The sequence below is a fragment of the Haliaeetus albicilla genome, chromosome 28 (assembly GCF_947461875.1).
Source record: "Haliaeetus albicilla chromosome 28, bHalAlb1.1, whole genome shotgun sequence".
In the NCBI taxonomy this organism is placed as follows: Eukaryota; Metazoa; Chordata; class Aves; order Accipitriformes; family Accipitridae; genus Haliaeetus; species Haliaeetus albicilla.
The window spans coordinates 10,706,331-10,724,569 of NC_091510.1; the positions used below are offsets into that span (position 1 = coordinate 10,706,331).

General features: G+C 35.9%; 1 protein-coding gene across 14 annotated transcripts in view; it reads left to right on the forward strand.

Moving 5' to 3' along the window:
- Window positions 1-18,239, forward strand: part of PAWR (pro-apoptotic WT1 regulator) — a 105,913-nt gene that overhangs the window by 63,808 nt on the left and 23,866 nt on the right. For 12 of the 14 annotated variants that reach the window (XR_011322579.1, XR_011322589.1, XR_011322583.1 and 9 more), the window contains exons 4-6: window positions 7,753-7,900; window positions 9,310-9,414; window positions 12,617-12,757. Coding sequence is in view for 1 of the 14 variants with exons in the window: in XM_069773429.1 (XP_069629530.1) it covers window positions 7,753-7,900; window positions 9,310-9,414; window positions 12,617-12,703 (340 nt within the window). In the remaining 13 variants the exon portion in view is untranslated. Of the gene's footprint in view, window positions 1-7,752; window positions 7,901-9,309; window positions 9,415-12,616; window positions 14,558-16,447; window positions 17,590-18,239 lie in introns of those variants that run through there. The other 2 variants (XR_011322591.1, XM_069773429.1) reach the window with 2 other exon arrangements.

The window sequence follows — 18,239 nt, forward strand, 5'->3', positions numbered from 1 at the left end:
CTAGTATTCTGCTGGGTTTACTATTGCAGACATTTCCCAAGCAAATATCTAACTTGACTACATGTTACCTAGGAGCTAGCAGTTTCACAGTTAATTTATGAACCACCGTCTTCTGAAGTTTAATACGGGAAGATAATTTTGTTGCTCTCCACAGTAATATCAAAAGAAATTTCTATGCTTTTGTCATACTACTGTCTCAGTTGTAGGGGATGCTGCCCACATGTAGCATGTCCTGTTTGTTTGTCTTTGAGCCAAGTGTTACCCTGGGCATTACTCAAGTTCTTAAATCAGAAAAATATTTCAGAAGCTCTTGACACACCTGACCAACATGTGCAATTTTTGCCCATGTGGAATTAATATTGACACAGCTATCACAATTATTAGGAAAATGTCATGGTAGCATGGGGTCTAAAATAACATCAACTGAAGCAGGACATTTGTGTAAACATAGTTTTATTTGACACATGAATGTAGTCTCTTTTAGATACCCTTTACTCAGGTAAAATGTGTAGGTGGTTAATTCATCTGTGTATGTACATCCTGGCTGTAGAAGTAAGCGCAAAGAGCACCTACAATTATTTAGCCTTCGCTGGTGTATTTTCCACCCCTCAGACTTGTTCACCTATAGAATCATAGAATGGTTTGGGTTGGAAGAGGCCTTCAAAGATCAAAGTTCAACCCCATCTTTCACTAAATTAGGTTGCTCAAAGCCCCATCCAACCTGACCTTGAATACCTCCAGGGATGGGGCATCCACAACCTCTTTGGGCAACCTGTTCCAGTGCCTCACCACTCTCGTTATAAAAAATAATAACCTATCCTGTTGCGCTTTAGGTTTCTTAGTGTGTTGCTGTCTTTTATATTTATGTTCCTGGGTTTTCATAAACGTAGTTGAGTGATGCTTTTTATTGCTGTAGGGTTGGTTTTTTTTAAATCACTTTGTCACTGCAGAATGGGTGGACTTACTGTCACAACCTTCATGACTATATAATTTCATTATTCCTTTCTTATTAATCAAACAAATTTTAATTCGGTCTCCACTTCCTCTTCAGTCCCTGTGCAGATTTTCTGTGCTATTTGTAACTCCTGAATACTTAGCCGTGTGTGTCATAGGGATTTGTGGTTTTCATAACCCTTATCTTTACTCTGTTCACATGCTGTATATACTCACTTGCAAAAACTGAGTTGTGTGTGTGGTGGTAATAAATAGAAGTTTGCACAGTCACATTCATAGCTTATTTGAAAATAAACTAATTATTTGCATTAGCATTGCAAAAATAGGAGACTCCAAAGCTAGAAAATGCTAAAATAAGACTTGTTTGTGCAGTGTTTGTTCAGTCAGCTTTAGTTATGTGTGGGATGTAGGTTCTTTGTTTGTCAACTTCCCCCTCAGGACTGGCATCGCATTCAGGAGGAATCTGACTTGCTGTGAGCTGCTGTTCAATATTTTGTTATGTATGTTGCCATCTATCTTAGTCATTGCGTAGTCTTCAAACCTCATGTTGAAAAGAAGGGATTATTTTTCCTGTGAAGTCAGCACAGCGCCCAGTGCTCACAAATACTAAGTGGGTTTTATTCTAACTGTATTTCCATGAGGTGTACAATGCCCACTGTGATTAGAGTTAACAGTATCTATTGCTTTTCCTCTATATTTGAAAATTTCTATTTCCCCTGAAGTAATTTTTCAGGTAAGAGTACTTGAACAAAGTATGTCTCCCAGTGGCTTCGCTTTCTGGTGTGAGTGCTAGAGGAGTCAGGACCAGAGTTCTCTTCTGTTCTGGCAATGTCTGGCTTGTTTGCCCCTTCCCTCTGTCCTCTTCTGACTTCTAGTCCTGGGTTACCGATACCATCCCGGGCTTCCAGTACCTTCTCTTCCCCTTCCCATATAGCTGTTCTCGTGTCTATGTTGAGATACCCAGACTCCTGAACCTAACAAGACAAGAGAGGCTTAAGAGCAGAGGAGGATCTGTGCTGTGTGTTTTCATGGAATCGCTGTTCTCTCAATATGTGCCGGGGCTCAAGGAATTGCACAGATTTTACTACCTATTTAATCAGACACACTGTCTACTTTGCCTTATATGGATGCAGCAATCCATGGTTAAACATTTCTATGACATTGCTAAGAAACCCGTTTCACTGAGTGTCCATTGACTGGTAGACAGGTTTACAAATGAACTCTGCTGGCTTCTGATGTGTTATTCTACTTCTGTTCTGGCTGACTTGGACAAACTGAGCCTGTCTCCTTATGCAGTAAAGTAAATAAAAGTTTGGGATGAGGATCTTGGTCTATAATCGTAGTCTGCCTTCTGAATTTACTTCCAAAATTCCCTCACTTGCACCCCAAAAGTTTGTGGAGGGGTTCCTTTGTAGTTGCATGATCAACGGCATAAAATATTTTCAAAAGAAAGTGATGGTTCTGTTGTGATCTGGAGCGGTACTGTAAGATCTGTTAAAAGCGTGACCAGGATCTTCAAGGTCATGCTGACATGAAGGCCACAGGACATGTTCGTGAGAGTGTTTGGGAGCTGTGATCAGCCATCTGATCTGACTGTGAGCTTCATGTGATTAAAATGTGTAGGTATCCTTCAGTTGTAATAGCCTATATCAACTTCCTCATCTTTCATTTTTCTCTAGGCTTTTCTTAATGTGATACGCCTCATCTTGGCCATTCCAAGCTACTATTACTGTAACTGGGTCTACCAGTTTTTGCACTGCTTTGTGAGTAGTTATTTTAAAGCAACATTGCCATTAGCAAGAATGGTTTTCTGATTCTGGTCTGATGCTGTCAGCATAGTTGGTGTCATCACTGATTTCTCAAACAAGAGAATGACAAAGTGTATTCTGTTTATTGAAATATTTGAGCGTAATCTACATGTAAATGTGAATTAGGTTTCTCTTGGTGTTCTGTGAACTAAAAAGTTTGCTTGCAAGTAACAGTAAAGCAAGATATGTATGTGGACATAGGAATATTTTTATAAGCACAGAGAATTTGTTTTAGCAGCTTATTTTTAAGACTGTCTACAAGCTTTTGAACCAATTTAGTGTCTTTTTTTAGAATGGTCTTAAATTGAAAAGAAAACCTTGCAAATCAGGATTTAAAATAACTCAGAAGATTTTTGCATGGTTCATGGATCAGACAGATCAGGCTGGATCAGTTTACAGAAAGAGTTAGATTAAAATCTCTTAGTGGTTCAGGGGTGTGTTCCCCTTATATGTTTGTTTATTAGTTGAAATGAATACAATATGGTATGGCTTCCAGGCAAAATGTCAGAGAGTTGGTTTGGGTTTTTTGGTTTTTTTTTTCCCCTTAGGATAGTATGGCACGCTAACATGGAACCCAACAGGTAGAAACCCTTGCCCACTACTTCTAAAAGACTACATTGTACTCAAGTTTAACATTCATGCAAGAGTTGAAAAGTAAATGAGGATGAAGAGATCACAAGAAGAGAAGAAGCTAGTGCTTCAGAGCACTGATGGGAGGTGCTCTGAAGGAAGTTAGAGTGCTGCTGAAATTCTCTTGCGCAGTTTTTTTAGATTACTACAAATTTTAAACTACAACAATTTGCATTCCATCATACTAATCTTGGTCTCACTAATTAAAAAAAATTAATATGGTGCAAAGTACCATTTCATAACACTATGCCCAGACTTGCCTGCTTGCCTGTGTTTGGGAGTTCTGCAGCGAGGGTTGGCTGTTGAAGCATTGTCTCATCCAGCTTGTTACGTCAGGACCTCTGCTGTGCAGGTATGAGCACTTAAAATAGACAGAGGTCACTCGAGGTGCTTTTCTTGACTTTTGTATCCCCTTTTCAGCCAATGCTGATGTTACGAGAAGGCAGAAGCATATGTAGCGTTTATTTCTGCAGAAGTTTTTGATGGTCTAAGTTGAGTCGGCTGCAGTCCCTCGCTGTCCCTTGTGTCAGTGCTCGTGCAGCTGGACAGGGTGATGCTTCAGGGAGCCACTGTGTCTGAAAGCTGATGGCTTCCTTTGCTGGGCTGCTGGATTGCTGCATCAGCTCTTTGAATGGTTTCCTACCCAGTCACCTGAAGGCCAGAGCCAGGAAAAGTGGAGGAGGCTGGGAACGTGCCGCCGTAGAGAAGACAAGACTGCCTTTCCTCAGCTCAGCTCTGAAAGCCGTGGACTTGGTTTAAGCAGTCTGAAGTAACAGAAGTCCAAGGTGGCCTATTTAGAAATACTGTCTTTTGCTCATTCTTCCAAAGAAGCTGTCAGCAACCGTCTGGATTTCAGTGACATAATTTAATTAAGAGTTTCCAAATCAAGTATAGTTACAATAGTTACAAGATTCTACAATAAAAACAACAAAAAAAAAGTGTTGGAGTTGAAATCAATGAAATCTGCTTTTGACTAGGTGGCTTTAATTGGATGAAATTGTAATTTGGACAGTACTTTGGAAAGACATTGGAAGGAGCAAGAGTTACTCCACATTTCTGTAATATTGCTGTTAAACCTGCCCCTGTGTGAATAACTGATTTTATTTTACATTAATGGAAATTACTAGAACATATTTCTGAAACAAAACTTTTGTTTCTGTGTAAGAGAGTCAAACTGTGTTGTGGGTTGATTTCGCTATATGATTTTTATTTAAGTACAGACAGAAAAAGGTTGGAAAAGCAAATCTTATTAAGTTGCAAAAGTGTTTGCTGTTTTCAGCATTCTAGTACAGGAATACATGTTTAAAATGAGGTTTCAATAGTGGCTAATTGAAAGTAAGCTGATGGAACAACAAGTTGAATTTTGTTAAACATCTTGTCAAACATGCCCTTTTGAAGCAGTAGTGAGGGATGTTTTTATCCAGATGCGTTCTCATTTGCTACTCTCTGAGTGGGCACTCTGATCCAGTGTACATATGGCTACAAATACAATCTCAGATATTCTTCTTGAAAAATAATTTAAAAAATACTGTTTCCTGCAGCCGTAGCCTGTGGCTAGATGTTTCAACTGCAAGTGTTGAAACAGTCATATGTGCATAAGTTACTTGAGTGCTAAAAAGTGGAATACATTTTGAACTGCATTCTTGAGCAGTGACTCTAAATTTTTTCAACTTGCAGAACTCTTATCATTTTCATCTGGTTCTAATGACAGCTTTTACCCAATGTACATCTACTGACAGTAGGCTTTCTTTTCTTTCATACCTTTTGTGAGATTCCAGCAACTTCCAAGTTGCAAGTATTTGTAAACCTTTGTTCAGTTGGGAAGTAGAGGAAGCAAGGTTTCAGCTGCAGTCTCAAACTAAACGGGTTCTGCTGTCACATGCATATACTTTTCTCCTTTCCCCCAAAAGAAGGCATAAACGCAATTTGTTTTCTCAGTAGTATACAAGGCTCTTCAGTTTGCACAGATTATTATTAGTAGTATTAGTATGGTTGTTACATATCTATAAATATAAAATCGATTATATATATATATACACAAAGGTGTATTTCCATAGAGATATCTTTGTTGGGGCTGATTGATAGATATTTTCTCTTAGTAAAGTATAGACACCAATTTCAGTGATACTGTTATTCTAGATAAGTTTTCCTTCTTGTTTAAGGCTCACAAAGTGACATTGTATATGAAGACTAAAATTTCATTCTTCGCAAAAGATATGTCTACTGTGTCTCGTATGGTACCTTTTTTGCTGTTGCTGTGTACTGGACATTTGTTATTTTGGCTGTTATAACCAACTTTGTATCTGGCACGTTCCTTGTGTTAGGTTACGTACTAATGCCTCCTTAAATGTTTTTTTAAAATCCTGTTTCCTAAAAGGGGAACTTGCTGATACTGAAAAGGAATGTATTCAGTAGGGTCTGCTCCCCAGTGGAATAGGTGAGGAAATTTTTGAGTGAGTTTCAGGGAAAATACTGAAAATGTCTTAATTTTCAGTACTAATGAAACCTGTCCTATCTAGGTGTTCTTTCTTCTAACTTTCCTGTAGGAGCATCTGCCACTATCACTCGCTGGAGCTGAGTTGAGATACTCCAGTATATTGGCAAAAGGGTTCATTTTCTGAGTGACGAAAAATTGAGCCTTTTTTGTGTGGTCTATCCTTGAGAGGTTAGCAACATGAAACAACACATCTCTCAGAAAGCTAAATAATCTAGAATTTATAGAGTTAAGCTAAAATATTTCTCTTATTTTGTGTTGCAACATGTGTATCCGGTCCTAGAAATGTTTTTTAAAAAAATCTTTTAGATGAAGAATAAACAGTGCTAAATATGGTAATAACATTAAGCTACAAAATTCCTTACAATTGTGTCAGTGTGCCTTGGAAACTTCACACATACTGGAGCAAAACAGTATTTATATCCATGAAAAGACAGCCTTTTGCCAGACGCTCCTGCTTTTGATTTGCACTGTATCCATCTAGATTTGCACATTGTCAGCAAGGGTTTTCTAGAGTTATGAAATGCAAAACTGTTAAATGAACACATTAATCAATCATATACTCTTCTATGTTTTAAAGGAAATGTTGTAGGGATACTCGTAGTGCTTTTCATTCTTTTCCTAAGTGCTCTAGAAAACCATTGTATACATATTTCAGCTGTGTGATTTCACGGAATCACGGACTGGTTGAGGTTGGCAGGGACCTCTGGAAGGAATCTGGTCCAACCCTCCTGCTCAAGCAGGGCCACCTAAAGCTGGTTGCCCAGGATCATGTCCAGATGGCTTTTGAGTATCTCCATTCTAGCTCTCTTGCTGAAGACTGAACAAGTTGGGTGTTCCCCCCCCCCCTTCCTTTCTGTGTGGTTTTTCTTTTCTCTTTTGCTGTTTAGCTGTATATTTTCAAAGTCTAAGAAGTATATGGTTTTGGTGGATTGAGAAGGAAAAGATCTGTATATCTCTGCCTGGTCCCAGGGCATTCTGTTCTGCTGCTCTTAATTACTCATTATATTCTACGTTGAAGGTAAATAACATTGCTATTAGGAAGAAAATAGCTATGGGAAGAACAGTGTTAAACTTGTGACTTTGAAAATGATTGACTTCTCATATATATTTTTAAATTAGCACTGTTTTTGTACATAGCAATCATAATGGAGAACCTGTAAGTTTTTTTTAAAACTAGCCTATGTGCATTTGCAATGCTTATCTGTTAAGATTCCATGGCAGTGATTTTTAAGGAATAGACACATGATCTAAACCAAAAAACATACCACCAGTTAATGAGTGAGTGCCTACCAACTGACCTATGACAAACTGGTGTGTATCCAAGTTCTGAAGTAAAATATTTGGAAATGGCATAAAATTAATGTGTTGGGCCACATCACTTTCTCACTTTGGTTTGCTTTCCAGTTCCTTACAGGCCGTATCCATAGTTCCTGAAAAGTCAGTTGATAGGTATAAGCTTCTTACATTTTGGACATGAACTTGTTTTTCACCCTTTATGTTTTCATCTACTTAAAAAGGTGCTTGGTTTAAATTCCATAGTGGTACTTTACTTTTTAAAATAAAGTTGTTTAGCTTGGTTTTTAATGTGCACAGTTCATAACACTTTAAAAGTAAGATAGGGTAAGTATAAGTATGTGTTTAAAGTTGATTACGTATGTGATGAGAGCTGCATTATCCAAGTTTTTGACTCCCTGAGGCAGTGAACTTTGTGAGTTCTTAGCATCACAAGAGCTGTGAAATAAGTTCTCTGTAGTTTATTAGACTGACCTATTGAGTGCTTTAGAAAGCACTTCTTGTTACTTCTACCATTTCCATTTTGTTAAATATATAAATAGGTGTCTGCTTTGCTCTTTGCCTTTGTAGCACAGCTAATGCACCAGAAGACGATGCTCCAAATAGATACTCCCGAACAGACAGGACAACTTACAGCAGATACAGCAGGGATGCAAATTCTTCTGGCAGTTCTGTACCAAGTAATGCTTTGGAAAAGAGGATTGAGGAACTTGAAAGGGTAAGTACCAACTAATATCTGCATGACATATATCTGAATTAAAGTACCTTTGAAACTCCATGGGGAAATCTACCAGTAAAATACACAGAAATGATGCTAAATGCTTGAAGTACAGATAGTTATGTCTATAAAAATGCATAAAGAGTCAGACTGACTAAGAAGAACGTGAACTTTCTAATCACAGATGTTTAGTTTTCATTTGGTGTATAAGTGGGAAATAGTTGAGGTGAAGATAATACACTTGGAGAGCCAGCAGTGCTCTGTGTATTTCTTCTATGTACCTCGTGACACACCAACACAGGGTCAATAACTTGAGGGAAGGAGGGGCTCACTGGCTGTTCAGAAAATTAGCAAGCCTGGTTTTGATCTACTTCTTATTTTGGACTTTTTTAATGTACTGAAATATTATAAAATTTAATTTCTATCCAGTTGTTTGTTAAAGTTTTAAACATTTAAAATACATATTTTAAACAAAGTTTTCATTTCTTCAGACATTCTTCATACAAACAATTTTGGGAAAATGTAATAATGTTAAAGCTGTGTTTTTCACCTAAACCAGTATTTTACTAAATAATGTCATCTGTGTAATCTATTACTGGCTTCTCTATCTTCCTCTGAAGTGGATTTTTGTGGGTAACTTGCCAAATATTCTTGAATTTGTATGGATGAAAGTTACTAAGTAAACACAATTTGAATAGATCTTTTTTGGAAAGGATGAAAATAAAACATATTTTGTAGAAATTATTTTTCCTTTTTTTTTTTTTTTAAAGACTTGGGGAAGCCTGATTTGAGTGAAGTACACCATAATCCTCCCTACCAAATCAGCTTCCTTCTGAAATAATTTAACTGCCAGTAACACAGAAAATAGAGGAAGATTTAAGGGCTTTCTTTCAGTATCCTGAACCCTGATCTACTGAATTCCTAATGGACATTTTCATTTTTTCTCACATTCAGACCTACAGATCTAACAGTGAGTCTTCATTCCTTGTTAATGGTAGCATAAAAAACAACCACCAAAAAACCAAACAAAACCCAACAACAAACAAACAAACAAAAGGAGGACTAACTCTGCCAATGTAACAAATTTGGGAGCTGATACTTTAGATTTATTTCTGGTTTGGGCCCCTATCCAATTTGGGTTCATGCTTAAGTTAAATATTAATTAAAATGTTATCTCTGGAATCAGAAGTATCACACAGGTTTGCTGTGGGTAAAATATTTTCTTAGACATGATTTTTTAGCTCCTTGAAATGCAAGGGCTTGAAGACGTGGGTTTGACTTGCTGTAGAAAAGGTGTTATAGGTAAGTGTGTGTGGGTTTTTCTTCTTTGTTTTAAATGGTAATAAATTAAAACTCTCTCTTAAACCCCCAAATTACATTTCAAACTTCATTGCATATTTTGGTTTTAGGAACTTGCAAAGGAGAGACAGGAGAATGCGAGATTAATGAAGATGACACAGGACAAAGAGGAGCTAATTGGAAAGCTGAAGGAAGAAATTGATTTATTAAACAGAGTAAGCACATACTTTCTTATATGCTGCTATGTAAAGAGGGGATAAAAATCTCTGTATTTTCTGTGCTCTTTTTCAGGCACCTGCATCCACTGGGCAAGTTCAGAAGAAAATTAAGTGTGGAGTTTTTTTCTTATTTGTGTAACTTCTCAAGACGCATGTCAATAAGTTATATTTTTTCCAGGTGACTTCTGTTTGTCATGGTTAACTTCCATAAGTTGTGTGTTATTGGAGTACCTGTATTTCTTGTTGCTGTAAGTGTTCGTAGAACAAGGTTATAAAAGCAAGAGTTCTTTACTGCCTCTTCTTTCCACATTCAGTACGTAGCATACCAGGAAATAATTAAGTTGGGGTTTTGACAGTTTTCTCAGTAAATTTTTGCCCAGGACTTTTGTTAGACAAAGTAATTATAAATTTAATTTCATTTTAGTCAGCTTTTAATTACTAATAATAGTTTAGATGATCTTAGAAATATTTGGGAGTAAGTGCTTTATATTCTTACACATATTCTCATACTCTTTATTGTTGATTCCCAAGTAAAAGCAGAACAAGACACGGGGCAGGAGACTTGGGCTAGTATCACTTGGGCAAGGTGTGTAGGCAGGAGAAGAGAGGGTAGAAGAGTCAGACATACTTGGGAATAGGACAGGTTGAGAAGTTTTCAAGTTGATAGAAGATAGCGATTTTAACAAGCCCTGGTTTAAGGGCAGACTGGAACTCTTTCATAGAGTGGATTAGTGACCTTGATCTTGCACTTCCTGGCTGAGGTGCAGAGCCTGGATGTACTAGGTATATATGCCTCTACTAGTCCAGTGCAGAGATGCCTATAAAAATTCAGAAAAAACTTTCAGAGCTGGCTTTGGTCAATCTAGCGGTGAAGGGAGGCAATAACTCTATGTGTGTAGTGGCAAACTTTCATTTTGCGCTCTTCATTTGTAGCAAAGGAGGACAACATTTACAAGTTTGCAAACTAATCTAGAGAAAGAAAGGAGATGAGGTTATTCTGGAACAGATATCTTTTATTCTTTTATGAAGAAAGTTGGGAGTTAATCTGTAGCATAAATGAAGCGTTGTCTGTTTTGGAGAGATTCCTATTTTAATTGAGGAATTGATCTTCATGTCGTTCTTCCATTCTGCAAAGAATCTGTCACATCTAAGCTGATGACCTAATTGCAGTCAAGGCAAGTGTTCATTGCTCCTACATAATGGATGGCAAAGCTACTTAATACTGCTGGTCACACCTGACTTCCTGACTCAGAGGTCAGAAAGAACAAATCAAAAGAATGTAAATGACTGAAAGCCTGTGGTTTAGGACCTTGACTGTTTGTGAGGTTTGCTGTTCCAAAAACAATGTTATTTTTTTCTGCTATATTTGAAGTGCGATGTCCTAAATTAAATCCATCAAGTGGCTGACTAGAAATTAGACTTAGTTGTGTAGTTACTTATTCCTTGGTATGTGAAGTCCAAGCTTTCCTGTTATTGCATTTTTTTTCACTAATAAGCATAAATTAGTGTTGTAGTTTCGAATTTTGAATAAGAAACTTTAAATTTCAGAGTAGTAAAACCCACCTGCGTCTCTCAGTCCATTGTTTCTGTAGATATTTAAACTGCAATAATTATTTTTCCTGGCTCATATTCAAGAAACTCTTACTTGTAGTAATCTTTGGAATGTTATTTTTACAGCATAAACATTTAAAAAACTTCTAATATTTTATTTTGAGTAAACTACAGGTATTGTAAACAGAAGGTTTTTGGGTAAGCTTTAATTGAGGCATCTGATGGCTAGGTTAACAAGAAGTTCAAACGGTAGTACGTATACTGAATGAAAAAAAAAAAAATTATTGAAAAAGCGCTGTCCCTTCCATCTGGCTGTTGATTTGAATTGCACGAGAGAAAAAGTGTATTTCTTACAGTTACATAGTAAACTGTATTTATAGTAGCTATCCATCAAAACTTTCCATGCTTGGGTGTTTAAGTCACTTGTATTGGTTGCGTCGGTGTGGTCAAATGCTTTTCCTGGAAGTTGTTCATACTGTGATGCAGCATTACTTCTGTGAGGCAAAGAGGAATTTCTGCTAGTGATTTCTTGATTCCACATTACAAAAACAATAATGTAATTGCAAAGGTATTGCAATACGGATTTTGGCTTGGCAAACTGAAGAGGCTTTTAAAAACCATAATATCAATTAAGCACAACATCTCTAGCATGCACTTCTGGAATGACCCCACTAAAAAGAAATAAGAAAATAGTCTCTGTATATCAAATACTGCTTAACAACTTAAAGGAACAAGAGAGAGAAAATCTATACTACTGTTTTATGTTTAATCTAGCATGGCAACAGTAGGGTTTTGCAGACTTCAATCAAAAGGCATTTAAGATCTCTAATGAGAATCGTGGTTCTTCCTCCTTTGCCTGGCTTTCATTTTCCTCCTTAAAGTGTTGACCCTGAGGTCACTCTTCTGTTTCTTCATTTTTTGTTCCATTCTGTTTTCTTCCATGTTTTTTTTGTACAGCAAAATTATTTTTACTGAAGTAATGCTTACATTAAACAGCCAGTTTCACTGGTTTTCACTCCAAAGGCTTGAAAAGACTTGGTAGGAAGTGAAGAAGTGAAATGGGAACTGGGTAAATATGGTAATTGGTGGAAGAAGGATGAACATTTGGGGTAGGAGCAATCTGTTTTAAGCATCCATTATTACTGTGTGTGCTGTCTGTTCTTTCAGTAGCAGTTTACACGGATAGGCAGTTTGTGAAAATTTTGATACTTAATTTAAAACACAAAGCAGGTCACCTTGCAGTAATAACCAGTAATGTGTATATGTGAGCAGGATAGTTGCAGACAAGCACAGTCCGGGGAGCAGAGGCAATAGCTGACTAATACACTCTCTGTATATGCCAATAAAATTGTCGCGCCCATCCTATTTTGGTTTCTTGATGCGTTAATTTCTGCTGTAGCTTTAGTTTTGATTATGTGTTTCCATTTACAGGTGCTTCTACATGGGAATATAATATTAATGTTTTGTAATTACAGTAACACTTGGAAAAAGGCCAGTTTAACAGATTTAAGTGTAGCTACTGTGGCACTAATTCTTCCCAACCCCAACTTGTTCATTTCAGAGCTAAGATGCTAAATTCCTGCTGCAACTAAATGAAAGTTTGTATTTATGTCCTGAGAAATGCTTGTATTTCTTTTTCCTTTCACAGGACCTAGATGATATAGAAGATGAAAATGAACAATTGAAGCAAGAAAATAAAACCCTCTTAAAAGTTGTTGGACAGCTAACAAGGTAGAAGATTCAAGCCTCAGTGAGGAAAGATTTAAGAAACTACTGATTGAACGTTAAGGTCAATATAGTAATACTTCCTGTGTTGCAGTATGTTATAATAACTGTCTTTATATTTATTGTTAGGAAACCAGATGAATGTTTATTTTCATAGTACTTTCTTCTTCATTCAATGAAATGGCATCAAATTTGGGGTATATTTTTAGCTTTCTTTTCATGTAAGAATGATTAACATTTTTTACATATTTCAAAATATTAAGTTCAAAAATATTAAGGTTTTGTATCTTCAGATTGCATCTGGTTAAATTACAGTAATTTAAAATTCATAGCACCAAGATCACTTTCAGTCCACGTGGGTGTATATTTTTGAAATGAATGGAGGCAATACATAGAAGCTTTGTTTACACAGATCCAAAATATATATTTTGGGAAATATTTCCTTTTGTGTTTAAACAGCTGTAAAGTGGATGCCTTATTACTGATGTATAACATTTTGCAGATTGATTACTTGCTCTAAAACTCTTGGTTTTTTACTGTATCTGAAAGACTGACAATATTAGAGAGTAGCAATTTTTTTTTTTCTGTATAACAGTATTCTGGCAGGAGGGAGAGGTTTTATTAAAAAAACCAAACAAACACAAACCCACCAAAAAACCACTAAGTCACCTGTGGTATCAGCATTAATGAGTTCCTAGAATCATACTGAAGTTGTGCACTGCAGTTTATTTTAAAGCTTTTGCTTTAGCGATGAAATGCAAGTTTGCTATCAGACAGTAAGTTTGTTTGCTGTGTTGAGAATTCAAACAAAGCCTGGAGCTTTCATTTTAGCAAAGACACTTTTTCAATACTCTTCTACTTAAAGCTGTCATCTTAAAGTTTGTAGTGATCATAGCCAATATAAGTTTTTTTGATGTTTTCATTTTTTAAGCTGGGTGAAGATTTTTGTACATAACAAAGTAGAGGGGCATACAAGTGATTCATGCCCTTTTGAAACATCAAATGGTTTAAAAAACCCTTTTATCCTTGATTTTAGACTAACAAGGTGTTTAAAAAGTGCCTATTTAGATGTTACAATCCACTTATGGCTTCGTACTGATTCTTCTGTAACATGAGAGTAGACAAAATTTTCACTTGACGTTAACCACAGACCTCAGTTAACAATTCTCTTCAAATTTCAGCTTAACGAGGATTTTATGTACTTTATTTCATCTTAATACGGCACATTTTTCATTCCTGATCAGAATAAATGTATGTGTTGTTTGAGTCAGGACACTAGAAATGAAAACATTTTGAAGAGTCCAGGCTTTTTCTTGACGATTTTGAAGTTTGGTGTCAGAAGGTTGCATGCATATAGTTTTTGTTACCTTAAAACATAAAGGCAACTTTAAGATGTAATAATGATGACCTTTTCAGATTTGCCAATTGTTTTCATAATGTGTATTTAATGACTGTAAGAGTTTCTTAAAGTTCAAATCCAGGTAATATTGTTATGCCTTGGATTGTTTTGGATATAGGATAGGTTATTTTGCATTTGTATATTCTAATGAGGAGGAACTTTTCAAAGCTTTAAAGTATTTTTCAAGACACTTATATTCCAGGATGCCTTGGTGTTTTCTTTCACAGTGGATGAGATCCCAGTTAGACACCATTTAAAACCTTTACTCAGGGGTTTAAATGGTATGGGGGGGTTGTATAGGCCCTCTGAACTACGATATACACCAGTGAATATTGCTTTCAATATTATTCAAACAGTACAAAGTCCCTTAATTTATCAGTTTTATGAAATTAAAAATCTAAAGTAATAAAAAAATCAATTGAGATGTATGCCTTCTGAATAAAGGTGAAACTTTCTCTGGAAGAACATCTGATTTCGTTCTCTGTGTGCTAGGTAGGAAATATACATATGGATTTATGGCATGGGATGTCAAACATTGAAGCATCATTAAGGAGTTAATGCAGAACACACAGATACTAATACGAAGTTGTTAATGAGGTATTTCATAAATTGTATTTCACATACATTTTAAACCAAAGAACAGTAACAACAGAGAACATAAACAAAAATCACTTGTCTTCATATTACCTCTTCTTGGTTTGCATGTGTATTGACTAAAACTTAGCAGTAGTAATGCCGAAATTAGAACTTTTTTTTTTTGTTAACTTGGACATCTAGCTGACAGGAATATTTGGTAGAAGTGCTTCTGATACCCTACCTCGAAGAGGTACTGGCAAGGGACGTTTCCAAATATTTGAAACCAGTGATGCTTCAGCCAGAACATGTGAACAAAGGAGCTGTTGGGTACTTACAGATAAAAGTACCTGAGGACATTATCATTGTTGTTTATTATAAAAATATAAAGCTCTTCATGGTTTTAAAAATTCCCACAAATTGTATCTTGAAGCATAACACTCTGCTGACAGTTTGGAAGATTTAGATGATGTTTTGGAAAAAAGTACGTCAGTAACAATTCATTATTGCTTACATTATCAGACTGTTGGGAGAAGTTTAGTAGATTCTAGGAAAAATGATGTATTGCGTAGAATGTTAATAATTGTCTATTCATTTCTTGTCATTATCTTTTTATTTCAGTAGGGTAACCTTATAGTCAAGCTTAAACATAGAGTAAGTTTTTTTCCTAGGTGATTTGAAGGTTTTAAATTAGCTACCTTACCAGCAATTCACTAACCCGTGTCCGTATCCTTTCCAGTCCAACACCTCGATTGTTTTCAGTTGTGTGATTTAAAAGCAGAGAAAGCACTGTAAGTGGAACCCACCTCACTTGGCAAGGCTGTGGGATTCCTGAGTGAATCTGGTTATTAATGTACCTAGACTAAATTAATTTACTAGGGCTTTTTGGGGGGGAGGAGTGGGAGGTGGGGTGGGGCGGAGGAGACATTAATATGCAATATTAATTGTATGGGTAAGTCTCTTGGAGATTTCTGAACTTTCATGTCTTAAATTTCATACCAAACTGCTTAGGTCTAGCATCTGTGTTTCTGGGTAACTTGGGTCATCTAGGAAATGTAGATGGAAAAGTAGTCCCACTGACTAAAGCAACTAAGAAAATTTTTTTGGGAGATACTTCAATATCGAACAGCACATAATTCCTGTTTTGATAATGCACAATGATACTCCTGTTATGGTCACATAAAGAAAACATCTACTACATCCAGAACTGAAGGTTAAAATTGTGCAGAAATATTTTTATCATTGATAATATGCACTAATGTTTGTGGGATTTATTCCCTAAAGAAGAGGTTCAACCATATATAAAAGTTGGTGATTTTTACAAGGAAATTCAAAGTAGCTCATTTTCCATTTTTTAAATAATTAAGTGGCCATGTTTATAGTTCAGTGTTACTTGATGTGTGTATTAACTGAAAGAGTACAGTCTGTATTTGCAAATGAGTGTTTTTTTATGTCTTTAGAGCAAAATTTTTCTTGGTTAATTACCAGATTTGTATTTACACATTGGGAGATTAATTATTTCTGTGTTAGATTGGCTCTGAATTTGAGAGGTAGAGTGAGAAAAGAGGGTAACAAGAAATAAATCCATGGCTTCCAAAGTAGGAAGTATAACCTAATAATTTTTTATTTTATTTTTTTTTAAATTCAGCTGTACTGAGAATTAGCTGTGGAGAGATTTATGATTGGCATAAGTAGTACAAAAAATACAGGGGTTTTAGTATGTTGGAAACAACTGATTAACCTACATCAAAGCTCTTTTCAACTTGTCTGCTATCATTACAGCTTGGAAGCTTGCTACCATAAGAGAGACCAAAAGGAATACTGGAGATCAAATTACCTATTAAGATTTTGCTAGGAGAGCAGAGTTACACTGACTCCAGCTTTTTTATGGTTTTCTGTAAGTTCTTCGTGGCTATTTCCAGCTTGAATTGAAACAAATCAGTATTAGTAGCCAGGAGGAAAGGTAATTATTGGGAAACAAATACATGAGTAATAACTATGGATACCATTAACATATGACTGAGTGTCAGTATTTCTTGGGCTCAGACCCTTTATGAGTATGTCAGTTGAGTCGGTCCATTTGCATCAGTATTAATGATCATAAACATCTGACGTTTAATAAGAAGCAACTATTTTAGTTGGAGAAATTACCATTGCAAGCCATGACTTACAATACAGTACAATAAAAAAAATTCGTGCTGGTACTTGTAGCTGCTAAGACTAAGAGGCCAAGGATTATACTTAAAAGTTTTGTTAAAAATGTTAAAAATGAAACAAATGAATTCTGGATATTGTAAATTAATGATACAGAAGTTCACTACAGATCTGTTCCATGCTGGTCATTCTGGTGTTGATACCTGCAAAAGGTATTGACACCAGCATTTCCAGAAGCATTCTACTTCTGTTATTAAGCATTTCTTTAGGACTACTTAAATATATCCAGGACAAAAAGGACTTTGATACGTATTTTAGTAGCATTCATGATCTTCCAAGTATGTTGACTTACTGTAGCAAATCTCCATCTACCATTTCTCCTTGTACTGTAGCAGATGTACATTACCTTGTTAATTTAATCCTTTTGCTTTTATTTCTGGTGTAACCATTCTTCTTCAGGGCTAGTTGTGATCTTTCTGGTCTGGAAAAATTGTGATAGTTGAGTTTTTCTCTGAAAATAGTCTCATAAGCATAATGCAGAGTCATTTTTTTAAAATACCCATTATATGCATTTAAAAAGTTGAAGCATCATTAAGCTATAAATAACTAAATATCCATTTTAGTTTTGAACATTGACTAGTTGTGATATTATTTGTGATATCAGATTAAAAATTATGTTGAGATTCTTGCTATTGCAGGTAAAAGATACGTGTTTAATCTAACAATAAAGACTGTGTGCCTTTGTCCAAATAAAACAAAATTCTTTTTAATCCAGGCTGACTACTTATTGTTTTTAAAGGAGAATTAATAATGTCTGACTAAAATTCTAGCTGGATTTGTCACCCATACTGGGAAGCTTCCAACCTTAGCTGCTAGAATTATTTTTATGTTCAGATTCACTTCTTCAAGTGTGCATGTGTTTGCACACACACAAGAGAGAAATCTGCATATTTCCACTATACTAATTTTCTGCTTCAGGAATGTAGTGAGTATCCTTCCATCAGTTAGATGGAAATGACCTTTTCCTGTACTTCAAAGTTGAAGTATAACCCTTCCCAGGAAAAGATAACGAAGGATGTTACACTGCTACTTCTACACAAATGAAGTGAGTTGACTTCACAATAGATTTAATTTCTGAAGTTTCTATATGAATACATGGTCTCTGCTCCTGCACAGGCAGAATCATTAAAGACAACCTCCTTTTCATTCATTGCTGGAGACTACACATAAGGAGAACAAGTGGATCATCAGTAAACACTGGGGAGATAGTAACTATATCACAGTTCGTCATAAAGTTTGTAATGTTGTTTTAAAAAACCAACTTGAAACATAAATGCCACAAGAAACCATGCATTCACCACTATGGCTACTTTATGGATAAGACATTATGAGCATTTGCACTTAAATTTTAAAATGTTGG